The sequence below is a fragment of the Lemur catta genome, chromosome 7 (assembly GCF_020740605.2).
Source record: "Lemur catta isolate mLemCat1 chromosome 7, mLemCat1.pri, whole genome shotgun sequence".
Taxonomy (NCBI): Eukaryota; Metazoa; Chordata; class Mammalia; order Primates; family Lemuridae; genus Lemur; species Lemur catta.
This window is the reverse complement of record NC_059134.1, coordinates 40,968,710-40,987,008: the sequence shown is the minus strand read 5'-3', so window position 1 is coordinate 40,987,008 and position 18,299 is coordinate 40,968,710. Positions and strand designations below refer to the sequence as shown.

At 40.9% G+C, this 18,299-nt stretch overlaps 1 protein-coding gene across 1 annotated transcript in view; it reads left to right on the top strand.

The window, feature by feature from the left end:
* AMOTL1 (angiomotin like 1) overlaps nucleotides 1-18,299 on the top strand; it is a 96,651-nt gene that overhangs the window by 46,844 nt on the left and 31,508 nt on the right. The window contains exons 5-6 of the mRNA XM_045557099.1: nucleotides 3,523-3,667; nucleotides 4,861-4,950. Of these exons, the coding sequence (XP_045413055.1) occupies nucleotides 3,523-3,667; nucleotides 4,861-4,950 (235 nt within the window). The remainder of the gene's footprint in view (nucleotides 1-3,522; nucleotides 3,668-4,860; nucleotides 4,951-18,299) is intronic.

Below are 18,299 nucleotides of genomic sequence, written 5' to 3'. Positions count from 1 at the left end.
TTAATCTTTCTTTACCATTACAGCTGTCATTTCTCACAGGAAATAAAGGCCCGCCCTTCCTCTCTCCATACCGTCTAAGCACATAGCTGTATACCAATTCCGGATTGTTTTAGCCTTTGAGATAGTGAATTACACCACGATAGGGATCCTGAAGTTGTCTTTTACAATGTGCAGAGGGAAGTTCTTTTACGGAAAGGAAAGAACCCATGATCAGGTATAGTTTATTGGTATCCAAGTCTCTCTTTAGGGTTATACATTTAAAGATTAATTAATTAGTCGGGGCACAATTCTAGGGCAGTAAGAGCTATTTCTACCCTCGAGGAGTTAATAGTCAAATCAGACACACAAAATGCATGTGCACATCAGAATTCCAGTGAGGTAAATAAAGCAGATAAAAATACTATAAAATCAGATCCGGGGAAGGTTCCTGTGGGTGGTGCAGTTAAGGAAGGCTTCCTAGTTGTCCTGGGCTTAAAGGATGAGCACCATTGTCATGGTGGACACCTCAAGGGTTTGTGGTACTTTCAGCTTCCTTAGTGACCAGGGGATGCCCTGTGGTCTTGAAGGGGACTTTTCCTGTGGCATGCCCAGCTGTCTGAAAACAAAGGCCACCTTTGATAGATAAAATTACCATAGAAATGGTGGTGGGTTTTGGAGGTATCTCCTTTGAAAACACAATTAAAAGGAAGGAACATAACGTGGTAAAACTGTGAACAGGATTTAGGACATGCTGTTCTCTGTGCTGCCACATTACCAACAATTGACGGTGCCTTTGGAAGAAGCAGAAAGGCCTTGTTGAAATGAGGGGACTGTGGAAGAACCAACTCTGGTATAAGGAGGCCCTTGGGAAAATAACATGGTACCAAAAGGAGCCGTGGTGTTCTCGGCTCAGCCTGGTTGGCTGTTGCTAAGCAGGAGCCCCAGCACTCTCCAGCCCCTCAGCTGGCCTCCTCTCAGATACGTGGTGGCTCCATTGTAACCTCCAGGGCCACTGACCACAGTGTCTCTCTCTTCTTTTACGTTTTTGGTTCCACAGCTCCTATGGCTCTACTGGCTTCAGTTTTTCTCCCTGGTTCTTGTGCCCTGCCACCCGTCGGCATGAATGCCCCCATCCTTGGCCCTCCAGTCTCCTGTTGATCTCCCTAAGTGGTCTCCACTTCGTGACTTCTTCTGTCTTCTTTGTGCTGATGACACCATGGCCATTTTCCTGACTTTCAGACCTGCGTCTCCACCTGCTAACTGAAAATCTTTGCCAATGTGCGCTGCAGGTTCCTCAAACTTGGTTTCTCCAAAATCAGACTGGTTTTCTTTCTTGGACAAACCTGTTTCTCTTGTAATCATTTATCTCGGTCAGGTCTCATCACCCCATCTTCAGGTGTCACTGTCTATGTTGTCTTTGCTTTCTCTCTCCCTTACTGTTCAAACCGAGTCACCAAGACCTGCTGATTCTGCTCTTTAGTGTCTTCAGAATTTGTCTTTTTAGTTGTCTTAGTTCACGCCCTTGTCATCTGTCATTGAGCTATCTACATTAGCTTCTTAGCTGAACTTGTATTCTCCTACCTTCTCTCCCCATCTCCACCTTCCAACCTCTTTAGTTTTATCTCTTTGAAAACTCCGATAAGGTCATGCCACCCGTCTGCTTATAACTCTCCCCTCCCCAGTGCCTTCAACCTCGCATAATCCTGCCTTGCCCGCAAAATCAAGTCCTTCCTTTTGGCCCTGGCTCCTGCCCCTTCTGCCTTGCCCTCGTGCCTGGACCACCTGTCCTGTCAAAGGCACGCACTCACTTTCATGGCCCGTGTCTTGGCTCCTGCCCTGTCTTCTGCATAGAATGCCAAAGCCTTTGACCTTTTCTTTTCTGCCTGGCAAATATCTGTTCATTCTTCAAGACTCATTTTAAATTGTATTTTCTCTGTAATCTTTTTTAAAGAAACTTCTCCTCACCCCTGCAAAATTAATTACTTTATCTCTAGGCTGTCACTGCATTTCACCATCATACCCCTCACCACATTGCAGTGTAGAAGTGTATGTGTCTGGGTACAGGCCAGCTTAGACTCTCAGCTCCTAAGGGCCAGGAATAGCCTTCCTTATTTCTGTATCCCTGGCACCCGGAAGAGTATCTGACACATTAAGCGAACGATGAATATCTGTTAGGATGATTTTTATAGGAATCTTGTCAGGAACTTTTCTGATCTGGGCAACTGGGGTTCAGAAAAGAGGGTGCCTGGCTCGTGGTGACATCACTCTCCTGTGGAGAACGTTGAAAACATGACTCTGTTCTCTTGGTGCCCAGTGAGGGGTGCTAGTGCTCTGAACCCCTCGACTCTCCTTCTGATTCCAACTTCAGCATCAGCCCCGTGTTTGTAGGACTCTCACCCAGTCATACCTTTTCTCCTACATTTGTGTTACACAACAATACAGTGGGATTTATTGATATCTACTTCAAAAGCATACTGTTATATTAGACTCCTGTTACAACAGTTTTAGTGTGCTGTAGATTTAACGCTCCTCCCATTAAAGTTTTTGATTTAATGAAATACAAAAAAATAATAGTTTTGATCCCTTATCTATCAATTCCTGCATATAAAGAGGTTTTCTAGGCTGGGCGCGGTGGCTCACGCCTGTAATCCTAGCACTCTGGGAGGCCAAGGCGGGAGGATCCCTTGAGCTCAGGTGTTCGAGATCAGCCTGAGCAAGAGCGAGACCCCGTCTCTACTAAAAATAGAAAGAAATTATCTGGAAAACTAAAAATATATATAGAAAAAAATTAGTCAGGCATGGTGGCACATGCCTGTTGTCCCAGCTACTCGGGAGGCTGAGGCAGGAGGATCACTTAAGCCCAGGAGTTTGAGGTTGCTGTGAGCTAGGCTGACGCCACGGCACTCTAGCCTGGGCAACAGAGTGAGACTCTGTCTCAAAAAAAAAAAAAAGAAAAAGAGGTTTTCTATGATACATTTGTTTACAGTTAGGTACAAATTCATTAATCTTTTATATAGATAACTTAAAGACAGAGGGCTAAACACACTGAGTAATGAAGCTTTTCTTTGAGTGGATTTTATTCATATGTTCCTTTGGGGGCAGAGTGGGTCTCTGGAAAGAGCACTGTACTTGCTGTCTGGAAATTTGGGTTCTAGTCATAGTCCTGTAGTTTTTTTGTACTTTCATATTTTCCTTATGTTAACTGGGAATAATCATAATAGCTATAAATTGCGTACAAAATAGAAGAGATTTAAGTTATGTTTAGATTCACACCTTTCTAATATCGGTACAGAGGGACTTTTACAAGGTGACATCAGATGGTCCAGCCAGACTTGTGAGCCTGTAATTTTCGGGATCATAATGTAGCCCATAAAGGGCAGATGAAGGAGTGAAATTGATTACATGATTTGGTAGGCATCAAACATGAGATGCAGAAAGGTTGCATTGAAGATACAGCCTTTACACTTGGAATGTCTATGAATCAGTCTAAGACACCTGCCTGCATGTCAAAAGTCCCATTGTAATGCCAGTTCTTCCTTTTAGTTTGAAAAAGAACTTCAGAGAATTTCAGAAGCCTATGAGAGTCTGGTCAAGTCCACCACCAAACGTGAGTCGCTGGACAAGGCGATGAGAAACAAACTGGAAGGCGAGATTAGAAGACTTCATGATTTCAACAGAGACCTCCGAGGCACGCCAAGTTCTATTCATGTTTTCTCTGCCCCAAACTACCCTTGTAGCTAACAGCATGACTTTGGGGCCAGGTTGCTTTGCTGCAGGTGCTATTCTACCTATGTTAGATGATATTGTAAAGTCCAACCATCTGGGAGGAGGAGAGGCACTTAAAGAGCAGAACTGTTCTTTTCTGCCTTGTAAGTTGTAGGTTGCAGCATTGAGCCTTAGAAGTGACAATTATACATGAGTCCATGGAAGCAAGGGAGTCTGTGCAGCTCCTTCTTGCTTTAAAAGTACTCAACAGTGACTCATGACTGAAAAGACCAATGTTGGGTGCACAACGCTTTCTGCATCAGGCTGAATCATTTGGTGGCACTGTTTGAAAGGCAGCTTGGTAGCTGTAGCATAGAAGACAGAGCTAGACATATGTTTTTCTTGGGGGGAAAAACCACCCAGTTGTGAAAAGAGTAGACATACATATTCGCTGAAAGATAGGAGCCACCTGCTACCAGACCTTGGCAGCCTCCAGTGTGCACGATGATTTAACCTATAACATTTTACTTGGCTTTCAGCCAGGGCATTTTTCAGTTGCCTCATGTGTCAAAACACTCAAATGTACTGATACCCCCCAGTAGCTACATCTCACCTGTTCTATTGTCATAAACCCTTTTCTGTTGGATGTCATACACGTCCAATAAATATTTGTTGTGCTGGATTATTTAATTGAATAAATGAAGATTTACCAAGTAGGTTGAGCAAACATAGAACTCACCGTGTACCATCTTCATCCATTAGGCCATTTTGACCTTTTTTTTGGTATTTATTTTTAGCTTTTTGATTCCAAGATAACAGATAGCTGTCATTGCCTAAATATAGAGCTGACAGTCAGGGTTAGACTAGGGCTGGGTTTGAGGCCAAGGGGACTAACCTGCTTTGTGAGGATGTCAAGTCAGAGGTGTGGGGCCTTGGAGACAGAAAGGCAGTTGTCCCTATTGGCATTAGATTGCATGAAGATACAGTGTGGCATCTGACGGCTTTGCTTTTGGTATTTTGGAATATTAGTTCTTGTTCTTCCCCGAGTTGTTCAGTTTTGGGCTCCTGCCTGAGCATCTCTTCATACCCACCCCTTGGCACCCATTCCATTTCTTGGTTGGATGACAACTTAAATCCGTATGCATTTCTTTCTAATCGCTTCCTCTTTATTCGTAGATCGACTGGAGACTGCCAACAGGCAGCTGTCCAGCAGGGCCTACGACGGGCATGAAGACAAAGCTGCCGAGGGGCATCATGCTCCCCAGAGTGAGTCTCCACACTTGTTTGTCCCAGAGTGGGTATGTCTGAAAACCGGGGCCTCAGGGAAGACTCATGTCAGTTTTAAGGAGGTGTTGTGCTGTTTGCCTTTTGTTTGTTAATTTAGCATACAACCTGTTGGCCTCTCATGAGGCCCTCCTGGGCCTGCCAGAGACAAAGCTGCAGTTGGTACATGCTGTTTTAGTAATGTTGATTCTGTTCTTCTGACCTATAGTTTCTCTGTGTCTCTCTGTAATATCCCAAGGAGTAGCAACATTACAGCATGTCCTGGGGCGTGCTCCTTCAAATAGTCAACGCTCTGTTTCTCCAGGAAAGGGAAGGGGGATTTGGTTCGCGCTGGCAGGTTTTGTGCCGTGCAGGTTGTGGACTTCTAGACTGGCAGTCCCTTGCCGGTGTGCAAGCCTTCTAACCGATCACATTATGTATCTCCACGGGTGATGCTCATTTCCAAAAGCCACTGAGCCCATTTTCAGCTAGGAATAATGAACAGTGGCTTTGTAAGCCTCAACTTACTGGGAGGACATTTTATGCATTTTACCAGAGGCAAATGATAGAATCAAATGGGTTTTGAGAAACCACTGGTCAAGGTTTGAATTCCCACAAATTCATTGCACAAGACAGAAATTTAAAAATCCAATAAAAAATGTTTTTAAGCTGTCTAGAAAATTGAATTCATGCCTGTGGCATAATTCTCAAAAAACATTATGAGTAGTGCTCACAAAGTAAAGACAATTCAAAATAACAAAATAATGTATTCATGCATAACCATCTGTCTGATGGTGGTGGTTTTCTGATGAGTGGGTCCCTCAGTGCAGTCCTACATTTTAAAAACTGGAACATAATTGGTTAAATTTTCTAATTTCCAGTGCTGTTTGGTTGGATTTGACCCCCTATGTTTCCCTGCAATTTACTCATAATTGCATTTCAGTTATTAGTCCAAGCTTCATTTTTTAAGTTCTGTTTTTGGCAAATGGACACTAATACTGTCTAGAGTTTTTGGCTCAGATTCCTTTGTCATCTTCTAGTAGGTGATTGGCATATGTTCCAGATTCACATAAAAAGCTATGTCAGAAATTTGAATTACTTGCTTTTCTAACAAAACAGCTCTCTTCTTATGGGTGCAGTAAATTTACCATCTCATCTGAGCTTACATCTGACAGAGGGGTCATCTGGACTGTTTGCATTTAGGATCATGGCACATTCCTTCTAGGTGACCACATGGCTAGGCAGAGTAAGTGTTTTCAGCAGGTATGTCAGCAATGCCAGTTGTGTACACTCTGCGATACTCTGCCTTCTTGTCAGGGGATATAATTTGATCACTTAGTTCAGGGAAAAATGCAAAAGCAGTCATTTTCACCTGAAGGGCTTTTATTCTGGCCTCCCAGCCCAGGCTGGTGCTGATGAATAGTAGGGTTTGGTGTTGTGTGAGCTCAGAAATCTTCCTGAAGACTTTAACCTTCTAGCTCAAAGCTGAAACATCAATAATCAGGCAAAGAGGCCCTTCTAGCTTTACAGGGAATGATTTGTTCTGTGCAAACATGCTCCACTGTGTTCCAAAGCCACAAACAAGAGAGACCAGAGGCATTTTTCAACTGCTTAGAGGTATCTCGGTACTGATGTGTAATGTAATTAAATCTAGGCAGGGCATTGAAGAAGGTTTAGTAATGGTGAAATCTAATCAATTTTCCTAATCTTTACGGGACACTTTGTGCCTTCTTCACAGGTTTATAATTATTTGCAATAATTTTTTTCTCTCCTGCTGTGGCCAAAGGATGGACTCAAGATGTTATTTCAAATTCATAGGTATTTTTTTTAGTGAGTTGTAAGAACTCTTTGAATATTAAGTAAATTCACATGTCCCACACCATATATGTTGCAGATGTTTTCTCCAGTTGTTTTTAATCTTTGATTTTGGTGTCTTTATCTTAGAGAAGATGTTTTTAAGTAACCATATTTATGCCTTCTAGCTTTTATGTCATGCTTAGAAACACTTTTTTACTCCCCAAGATTATAATACTATTCACCAGTTTTCTTCAAATACGATTTCATTGTTTACAAGGTTTATATTTTGGAAGCTAGCCTGGAAGACAGAGTAGAAGAGAAATTCATAAGGAACTAACCTAGAGGCAAGGAGACTAGTTAGCAGGTATTTCGGTACAGTGTCTGGGCAGGAGATGTAGAGGTCTTGAACTAAGACAGTAGAAGGCAGTGATGAAGAATAGAGGGACAGGCAAACACGTGATGAATCAGTAGGACTTGGGGACCACTTGAATTACAGCGGTGGGGGAAAGGGATGTGATTAGAGCTACTAGATGGATGGTCGCCCTTTACCAATAAAATGCAGGAGGAGCAGGTTGGGATTGTAATGAGTTAAGTTCTGAGCGTGCTGAGTCAGCTTCCACTGTGGTCCGTAGCTCAGTGAGCAGGTATAACAGTAGGTGCAGAGATCCCCAGAAGGCTAGGTGGGTGGCTCTCTCTGTCAGGCTTTCATTTTAGCATGTGCATACAGAATGGCAGGCATGAATTACCACCTCTCTTCATAGTTATTAATGTGTTCTATTATCATGTATTCATTCAGAAACCCTATTCTTAGAATAAATTTCAAACCCTAATGATCACAATTATAAATATTACTCACTCAAAAGGAGCCATCCTTTTCAAATGAGTCTTTGGGGATTCTAGCACTTGGTTAAGAGAAAGGCAAGACAGCATGGCGATAGTAGTGACATCTCTGGATAATACATACCAAGGAGCTAAGGCTAGGCTGTGAAGCTCCTGCCAGCCACCTTGGCAACGGGAAAGTTGCAGAAAGGGGAAAGTAGAGAATGACACTCAGCTTTTGTGCTATGTGTTGACATTGAAGCTAGGAGTCCGAGTCTAAGAACACTCAAGCAACTCTTGCAGTACGAGGGGTAGGTGGGTCTTGAAAGCTGTCACAGTTAATGGAAGGAGGAGGTCCTTCCTGGCTAGTTTTTAAATTTCCCTTCTGCCCAAGGTAGTTTTCTTTTAAAAACTGAACTGTGCTGGTAGGATTGCAAACTAGTACAACTTCTGTGGAAAGTAATATGGAGATACCTCAAAGAGCTACAAGTAGAACTACCATTTGATCCAGCAATCCCATCACTGGATATCTACCCAAAGGAAAAAAAGACATCTGCACTCGAATGTTTATAGCAGCACAATTCACAATTACAAAGATATGGAAACAATCCAAGTGCCCATCAATACATGAGTGGATTAGTAAAATGTGGTATATGTATACCATGGAGTACTACTCAGCCACAAAAAACAATGGTGATCTAGCACCTCTTATATTATCCTGGATAGAGCTGGAGCCCATTCTACTAAGTGAGGTATCACAAGAATGGAAAAACAAGGACCACATGTACTCACCATCAAATTGGTATTAACTGACTTAACTGACCAGCACTTAAGTGCACGTTTAGTAGTAACATTCATCAGGTGTAGGGCAGGTGTGAGTGGGGAGGAGGCTATGGGTATATGTACACCTAATGGGTGCAGTGCACACCACTTTAAGCTCTGACTTGAGTAGGGCAAAGGCAATATATGTAACCTAAGTATTTGTACCCTCATAATATGCTGAAACAAAAAAAAATTAAAAATTGAAAAAAAAAACTGAACTGTGTTCTTAAGTTGGAGCCTGATGAAGGCCTTGGTGGTGGACTGCCTGGGTAGTTACCACTTGGTTCTAAAGATTGAAATGGACATTAAACAGGTCTATTGTGTTCTTCCCAGTCATGAGTTTCGTCTGTATTAAAAATCTTGGGGAATTAAGTGCTTAAATGTTTGATGACCTTGAGGAAATTTTTCTCCCTGTCACCTCATGGTTTTATGCCATTCTCTTTGTAAGAATTCAGCATTGTGTTTGTTCATATATTTTCTGGTCTTGCTTGTTTGTTTTTTCAAATGTTTTTATAGCTTATAGGATGGTGATGTCAAAACCAAATTACTCCTGAAAACCAGGGACTCTAGCCAACTCCTGTTTGGTCTGGCTGTGAGAAAATGAGGCTTCTTTGTCCTGTAACTTAACTGAGGTTCCTGTTTTTCCCATTCATTTATTTATCTCACACACACTCACACACACACACACACACACACACACACACACAGAGGTAAGTTAATGTCTGCTAAAGGCAGAGAAAGCCCCTGGGAATGTCTCCTAGCATTCTTAGTGGTGTCTTCTTAGTGAAACTTTTTAAAAACTATTTCTTTCTGAAAACTGATAACTCTGCAGAACTTGCATCAGCTTTAGGCCAGAAAGCCAAAAATAAAATATTAGATGTGAGGAAACTAGACTGGTAAAGATGAAATTTCATTTTATTGGGGTTTTTAAATAGATGTGTCAGAGCCTTGTTATGCTCTTGGATGGAGTGGGAGCTGATTAGCTCTGACATGTGTGTGTTATTCCTGGAGAAAACCAAATCATGTTGAAAGGATACACAAGAACTTCTCTCCACCTCTTTGGGATTTTGTAGGCACTTGGTTAAACTTAAGTTTATGTAGGTTAGATTCTGGCTTTTAAATGGTGTGCCTGTCTAAGAAAAAAAGATTTCTTGGGTGTTCAGGGATTTGTTTAAAACAACATATTGATGAGTAATGGGTGTAAATGAGTCAGAATTGTATGGATTTGATTTCCCTCAAAATTCTTGTAGATTTAAAAGTTAACAGAAAAAATGTGTGGGACCACACTATTTTAAAAATAATAATTTGCCATTTTCAGTGTATATTGTAATCATCATCTTACCTTGAATCTTACTTTAGATACTTTAGTTTAGAACATAAAAGAGACTAAAATAATTGCCTACATTCCCTCTGGTTTTTGTATTTCTATAAGGTCTTGTGTGACCCACAGAGTAGAAATTACAATGACATAAACATTTATTCTGTTGACCCACTTAGAGCACGAGGAGATTATTCTGAATCCTCATTGGGTTTCATTACATCAAATGTTGTGGGTTTCTGTCAGGCATCATTAGGAAGGAGAGCTAGATGTTGTCACACACGGGTGCACGGGTTCACCTCCCCTGTGGGCCTCGCAGTGCGTGTAGCTCCTCCTGACCCTGGGCTCCTCAGTGCGCAGCTCCTGTTGACAGCACTTGCTCTGCATCCTGTATGGTCATGATTGTTCACGTGACTCTCTCCCCTGGAGATGGGAGAACCATAGGCATTTTTACTAGTATTCATCCCACCCCCCACAACACACCTTGCATCTTTATGTGCCTGGCACTCGCTCAGTGTTTATTGAAAGAATAAATAAAAGTAGAAAGTCCTAGTAACAATGGACTTGAAATTATCCTTATGCAGCATCAATGTCAGGATGCTCTTTTTAACTCAATGTCTCCAGTGATGTTTCGAGATACCCCGGGTTATCCTTTGTTATTTTAAGGCATTAGGTCAAATTATTAAATGAACTACTATCAGAATAGAAGCAATTTAAAAATACCCGAATTTCTTTTTTTGCCTTCCTTCTTCCCTCCTGCCTTTTTTCAAGTAGAAGAATATCCAGATAAAGAAAATCTTTTGTTATTAGAAACAGTAGGATTTCTCAAGAAAGTTGACATTAATTAATTAGTATAGTCCATGTTTGGTTCCCTGAACTCCTTCTCATTGGTTTTGCTGTAGGTATGTTGGAGGTGAGAACTGGCTGTGGTATAAAGAGGTTTTTGTAGCAGCTGGCCAGGTGCTCACACTGACCAGTCCCTAGACCAGGGTTGGACACCACAGATCAGTGCCGTGGGCACTGATGGGAAGGAGTTGTCCAAGAAGCCTGCCAAGGTGACATCATTTTGATCAAGAAATTTATCTTGCCCTAAATTAACTGATCCTCCTGTAAAGATAACCTTTATATTTAATAGGACTTTTATGCAATTCCAAAAATTGTAATTTTTATAGGTGGAGGCTCCAGCAAATAGTCTTGGATCAACTGCAACATCTTCTAATTCCTGATTATCTCATTAACATGCTCAGCGACCTGAAGTTAGATGCTTAATTTGCCTGCACCTCCATTTCCTTTAAAGAAATAAAAGAATAAATCTCCTACTTTAGCCAACAGAGCCGATAGATAACCAGTGATAGGAAATGTGAACAAGAGTTTATAAAATACATTTATTCTGCAACACTTCTCCCTGCCTTCTTGCATCTATTTTAGCACTCACCTTCTCTGGAAGGACCTGCCAACTTTCAGGGTGGGGGAATGGGCTGTGTTCCCAAAGAATGCCTGTGTGGTTTACTGAGCCTGGCTGAATTTGGAAAGCAGAGCATGCAAGTGCTTAAGCCCACTTGATCAGCCTTGACAGGCAGCGCTGAGATATTCCAAGCTTGCATGACAACCAGAAGCACACACAGTCTAGTCTGCAGGGCATCTGTTTATGTTCAATCAAATCTTCTCCCTGAGTGTGAAAATTAATGTTACTCCATTTAGGCTCAAATTAGGCTTTGATTTTCCGTGCTTTAAGAATGGAGCTGATTGAAGAACTGTCTCTTGGTCGTGTGTTGATGTCTGGTCTCTAACAACTGAACATGGGTTATGATTTTCACATTGTTGGTTTTAAAATTATTTATTTGCTTGGCTTTCCTCTTATAAGGCTGAAAAATCAAGCACATTAAACTTTTGTACAGTCCACATTCCTTTCACTGCATCCTAGATAAACAAACTGACAATCTTACTGAAACCCATTTGCATTTTACATGGCATCGGGGAACCCTCACAAGTCAGAACCAGGATATCCACGTTCAGGCCTCAGCCTAAATGGCAGTTGCTTAGGGAAGACTTCCTGAGATCGGGGTGGGGAACCTGCAGCCTTGGGCCCACATGTGGACCTCGGGATCCTTTTGGCTGAATCCAAATTTTACAGAACAAATCCTTTTAATAAAGCACCGTGTGCTTTTTCCTTTGTAAATAGTCATCACAACTGTAAATAAGTAACTGTTTGGATAATCATTTTCTGTCTTCCCCCACTAAATGGTATATACCGTAAGGAGAGAGGCTCTGTCTGTCATGGGGAGAGGCTCTGTCTGTCATCCTCACATTGTAGTCCCAACTCATTGCATTTCCAGAACCTGGCACAGTGCCTGGCACCTAGAGGCATTTAATAAATATTTGCTGGACATTGAATGAAATAATGATCATTCTCATTTATTCAAACAAACAGTTACAGGCTACCTACTATGAACTAGCTGTGTTCTAGGCCACAAGTCAGCAAACTCTTTCTGTTAAGGGCCAGATGGTAAATATTTCAGGCTTTGAGGGTTGCAACTACTCAGCGCTGTCCCTGTAGCCCAAAAGCCACAATAGATGATCCATAAACAAATGGGCATGGCTATGTTCCAATAAAACCTTATTTACAAAAACAGGCTGCTGGCTAGATTTGGCCTGCAGGTCGTACTTTGCTGAACACAGTTCCAGGCACTAGTCATGCAAGGGGAAGAAGAAGAAGGAACTCCAACAAAAGGAGAAAATATTGAAGGAGGATGCAAAATAAAGAACTTCCAAAGTGTTCCCTAGATCTTACTTTATAAATTGCTTTAATTTATAAATTAGGATATAATTGTTATTTTCTTTCTTAATCCCATATCGAGGGAGCATGATTATTATCATTTTAGAAAAACTGAGAAAACTGAGACACAGAAATGCAGTCACAGATCTTAGTTACCCAGTGAAGATTCAGAGTTAGCTAATGATGGAGCCAGAGCTAGACAAGACTAGCCCTGTGTGTAGCCATGATGATGGCTAATCGCCTGGATTGTGAGTTCTTGGCCTGCCTCTCCCAGTGGTGCCATGAATTCCTACCATTAAGAGATGAGGTCTGCAGATCTGGATATCAGGTCTGGAGAGTACCTTAAAGGTTACCAGCAATGGATGTATCCTCTGAACCACAGCTCAGTAAGTGGCCATCTGATGGCTGCTATGAGTGACCGTGTCTTCTAAGACTACAGATCTGCCAGTTAGAAGTTTCTCCCCAGGTGGAGTTGTGGGTCTGCTCCCTGGTTTCTATCTTTCAGGTTCTGGTCAGGCCAGCCTGGGTGTGATCATTTAACAATTGTAACAGCTGCCAACACTAATGGAGCATTACTGTGAGCCAAGCACTATGCTAAGCTTCTGTAGGTACATTGTCGCTTTTAATCCTCCAGGCCACCCTTGCGGGTAGGTGTTGCAGGTATTTTACACATGAGGTCACTGAGGCACAAGAGGTAAAGTAACTTGTCCACAGTCAAGTTACATGGCTGGTAAGTGGAGCAGACAGGTTTCGAAACCACATCGTAACAGTTTCTGGGGCCCAAACCCATACAAAACTGCCATGGAGAAACTCCCTTCTGTGGACCAGAGGAGATGTTGGAATGTGAGAGGTTGCAGTGTTGGATTCCCAGTGATTTTAGAGCTTGTTAGTGTAGCATCCATTTTTTACAGAGAAGAAACTGCAACCAAGAGGGATCAAGTGTTTAATAGCTAAGGCATGACTATTAATAGGATTGGGACGTCCTTTATCTTATTTTTTCCTTTCCAAAAGGGCAATTCTGTCTGCTCTGGGGTTGACTGAAGATTTCACATTTTTATCCTGAGAAGACTCCTGGGTGGTAAATGAACAAAATTCTTATGCTAGAAGTCTTATTTGGTTGCAAATTATTTAGCCCAGTACTGTGATTTGATACTAATGTCTTCAGATCCTCTCAAGTGAGTTCCAATGACTGGAATTATTAATAACATTCTGTGTGTCTGACTTCCACATCTATCTTTGAACTAGAGCCAATTATGATAGAAGGCCTTGTTTGATAATCCAGTATACCCTCTTCAGATACCACTCCCCCAGATTTATTTTGTTGAGATCAGAATAGAGCTTAGAGTCTAAAAAAAAAGTTTTCTCAAAATGCCTGTGAAATCAAACCTTTTATTCTCTGGATGACAAAAATAAAATATGCAGAATACAGTGAGTAACTCTGTGGTATGGTTTCTTACAATTAGGTTTTGAAACTATTTTTAGTTCACGAATTATAGTGAGAGCCTACAGCTGTATCTTAATGGAATCAGAGAACTTTGAGGGGATAAAGTGTTTAAGTCCAGAAAATTTGGTCTTAGACCATTAAAAATAAGCTTGCATCTGTTACTAATTTTCTTTTTGCTTACAAAGACTGTGGTTTGATAGAAAGAAGAGAAAAAAAGGATCTATTCAAAGCATGTTACAGAAATGACAATGGGGAGGGGTTGCAGAGGTGAAAGGAAGGGAGAAAATAGAATTGCAGGCAACACGTTTCTCCTCCCTGATATATCCTAGTATAAAACACTTCTTGCCCCAGATATAAAATTTTTCCCAGCATAAACTTCTATCTTTGGCGTAGGCTTTGGTGTTAAGCCATATCTGCCATTCAAAGGGGCCATTTAAAAAAGTTTTATATATTACATATTATAGTAATGCTTTAATGTCTTAATTATTAAATGTTATGTGTATACCTTATTAAAATACAGGTATACACATATCATATTATATATACCTGTATTTGTTTTAATTGAGATATTATTTACATATAATGAAACTTACACATTTATGTGTACAGTTTGATGAAATGTAACAATCGTCACAATCAAGATATAAAATGTATATAGCCAGCATGGCTCTCCCTCTCCTGTCTGAGTGAGCTGGCACTCCCCACCAGTATCTGTCTGCTTATGTTCACACTTTAGTACCTGCAGATCATTGCTATTTATATAATATTATGTCCAGATTCTATGGTGGTTTTCTGTGTGAGGAGCCAAATTGTCTGGTAGGGTCTTACTCTGTCGTACCTGGAATTAGAAGTGTCTGTTGTTTATCTTTTTATATTAAAAATGAGAGATGGCAATAGAGCACTTCTGTTGTGGTTATAGAAAGCTTAAGTCTTCAGGTTTGGTTGATAATTGATTCATGAATATGTGTATAGTCAAAACCAAACGCCCTGTGCATCCTATATTTATGTGGCATTATTCATTTGTCATTATGCTGTCAGCAGTGATGTAGAAGTAGCAGTACATTTTTATTTCAAGTAAAACGGAATAAAGTGGAAGGTTGAACAGTACATTTGGAAGCTGAGCCAGATGAATGAGTGTCTAGTCAATCAATCAAGTTTGCAAACAACATATGTAATAAACTTAGGTGGGTAAGAAAAAAACCTGTGAATTATGCCAAAATGTGTAAGCACAATTTCTAGAAATAAAATACAATATGAAGAATGACTAGCTTAGAGAAAATTATATTTAAGAGACCTTTCACAGGTATTCAAATAAATGTTTTACCGAATCATATCTGATATCTCTTCATGCTTCAAATTCATGGTGGAGCCTGAATATCAAAAAGCAATAGATAAATCATATAAAGTAACAAAAATAGAGTAAGTATGTTAAGACCAAAATGTGTTGTTTTCCTAATTAAACCAGTAGAAGATTTTGTGGTTAGGCTTTATGATTTTCTAGTGATAAGTATTTGAAAACTATTTTAAAGAGTGAGTTTGAATTTGATCATGTATCAACAGCATCCTCTTATTCAATAAGCTGTTGCCTAAACTTGCCCTATCTCTTCACATATCAAACACTTCAGTTATCTTAGATCCTTAAAATCCTGCAAAGATGGAAGGGTTTAAACACACTGTGAAGTAAGCCCCGTAGGAAGGAGTAGACAGACACACATAAGATGCTGGACCCGGAGTACAAGGCAGATACAATAAGGACTCGATAGAGTACTAGCTACTTGCCACCCTCCCCTGCAAAAAAAGGTAGTGAGGGGAGAGGCCTGTAGCCTTTAGGGTGGGCCTTGAAAATCAATTAGTATTTTAGAGGAATTTTGCTGCGTAGTACTGTGTAAATGGGAAAAGTTTTATTTTTCTTTTAGACTTGAGGAACTAAATATGAATAAATCTATCACACTTCAGGCCTTACGTCATTTTCTCATAATGAGCCATCTATCCAAAAGATTTCTTCCCCACATTTTAATAACAGCCTTTTCCACGAATCTTTGTCTCTTTTTGTGATGACTGAACCAGTGGCTTTCCAACTCAACTCTTGTTCAAAAAGAAAGCTTACTTGGAAGCCCTATTTGTGAAACGCACAACAGCTGAAGAGATGTCTGTCTGAGACATCTTCAGAACTCCCCTCCTTCCTGCTTACCCTAATGTCCCTTCTGTCCCCTCCCCCTTCCTTCTCTCTTTCCCAGGGCTCTGCAGAACAGAGTTTGGTTTGAACTACTGTTCTTAGTTTTCCTTATTACAGAAGTCATTGAAAAACTCGTCACTGTCTCAGCCATTTAAAACAAGCCCTGTGTTTGTTAATAGACGTACTTAACCGCCCACGCACAACCTATGTCTCCAGTTGCCTGGCGGAACCATGGCCATGTGCACCTCAGTACAGGGGCAGCACAGAGCTGAAGACCCTTCCCTGAAGTAACAAGTTTCCTTACCCAAGAAACCTGATCAGCAGATTTTAAAAAGACAACAAAAAATCAAACCAGTTGCTAATAAGGTCAGCATTGTATTATTCTTTTTTAAAAATTATTATGGGTACATGGTAGTTGTCTGTCTTTATAGGGTACATGTGATGTTTTGATCGGGCATACAATATAAGTTAGTCAAATCAGGATAACTGGGGTATCCATCACCTCAGGCATTTAACATTTCTTTGTGTTAGGAACATTCCAATTTCACTCTTCTAGTTATTGTAAAGTATACCATAACCTATTGTTGATTATAGTCACTTTGTTGTGCTGTCATTTATTGTTCATTCTAACTAGCTAATTATATTTTTGCACCTATTAACCATCCTCACGGTATCTCCCACTCCCCACTATCCTTGCTGGCCTCTGTAACCATCGTCTACTCTTGGTCTCCATGAGATGAATTGTTGTAGTATTTAGCTCCCACATATGAGTGAGAACATGCAAGATTTGTCTTTCTGTGCTTGGCTTATTTCACTTAACATAATGTTCTCCAGTTCCATCCATGTTGTTGCAAATGGCAGGATTTCATTCTTTTTGTGGCTATGTAATATACCATTGTGTATATGGCCAACAATTGCTTTACCCATTCATCCACTGATGAACATTTAGGTTGATTCCAAATCTTGGCTATTGTGAATAGTACTGCAGTAAACATGGGAGTGCAGATATCTTTTCACTGTACTGAATTACTTTTCAATTCGGGAATTAATGTGTAGCTTTAAAAAGTAGACCATCTTTCATGTTGTTTTGTGTCACGTAAGCCTCATGTGAATAGATCACTCTTATATGATGTAAACAGTGCTCTTTTTGGATTGTATTTTGGGGGTCTCTTTCTGGGTTCATCCGTTTGACTCTCAAACTGGGATGAGGAGGTGTGGGCAGATGTTAAGAAGGGGCCCCTGAGTGTGGAATATCTTTGAGGCAGAATGAATCTAAATAGCTTTGTAGATAGTGAAATAAATGAAATACCTTCCTATTATCTTTCCATTCCCACAACCTCAGGGAAAAGAAATTAAGAAATTACTTTTGGTGTCAACAAGGACTTCGATGTCCCTTGGAATAGAATTCTCTCCAACATCTGTTGAATATTATAAGATACAATGCCAGGGAACTTGGGGCTGAGGAGTCCTTGAGGAAGAAGAAACAGGAGGGGAAATATTAGTAGAGGATAATGTGACAGGCAAGTATTTGGATGTCTTCTAATAAGAGGAGTTTATTTTAGCAACACTTTGGAGAAGTTTCTAGTTGCCACAATTGATACCATTGGTGCTGATCAGCATCATCCTAAACAGGAGAAAGGGAGTAGAAGTGTAAAGAAAAAAGAGAGGGTGTCCTAGTGATCTTTTCATTACAAAAAGAAAAATCCACTTGAGCTAGCTTAAGCACAAGTAAGAGGACTGTGTATTGAGTATGTGTAAGTGTGTACTGGAGCCCACGTGCAGGGAGTGCAGGCTGGCCTCCCAAGGGTTAGGGGCCAGGCCTGAAAAATCTGTGAGAATCAGGTATAGTCTGTGTTTGTCTGCATGGATCTGTTTCCCTCTCTCTTTCTTGCCATAGTTTGTCTTCCACCTTTCTAGATGCATCTCCTTGGTTCCTTGTTCTCTACAGTGTGGCTTTCTGTTTCTCCCAACCACATGCCAGAATCTGGCTGCCCAGCCTGAGCTAGGTTGCCCATTTGTGCCAGTATTACCACCTCTCCCAGGTTCCCACTTGCAAATTCCCAAATGAGAGACTCTGACTGGACTAGCCTGGGTCGAGTGGCCCTTCAGGTCTCATCAGCTCTCAGATAGGAGTCACTGGTGAGTAGCAGTGGATGAGAAGTGTTTTTAAGTGCAGACGTGGCTGCTTGCCAGAACTTAT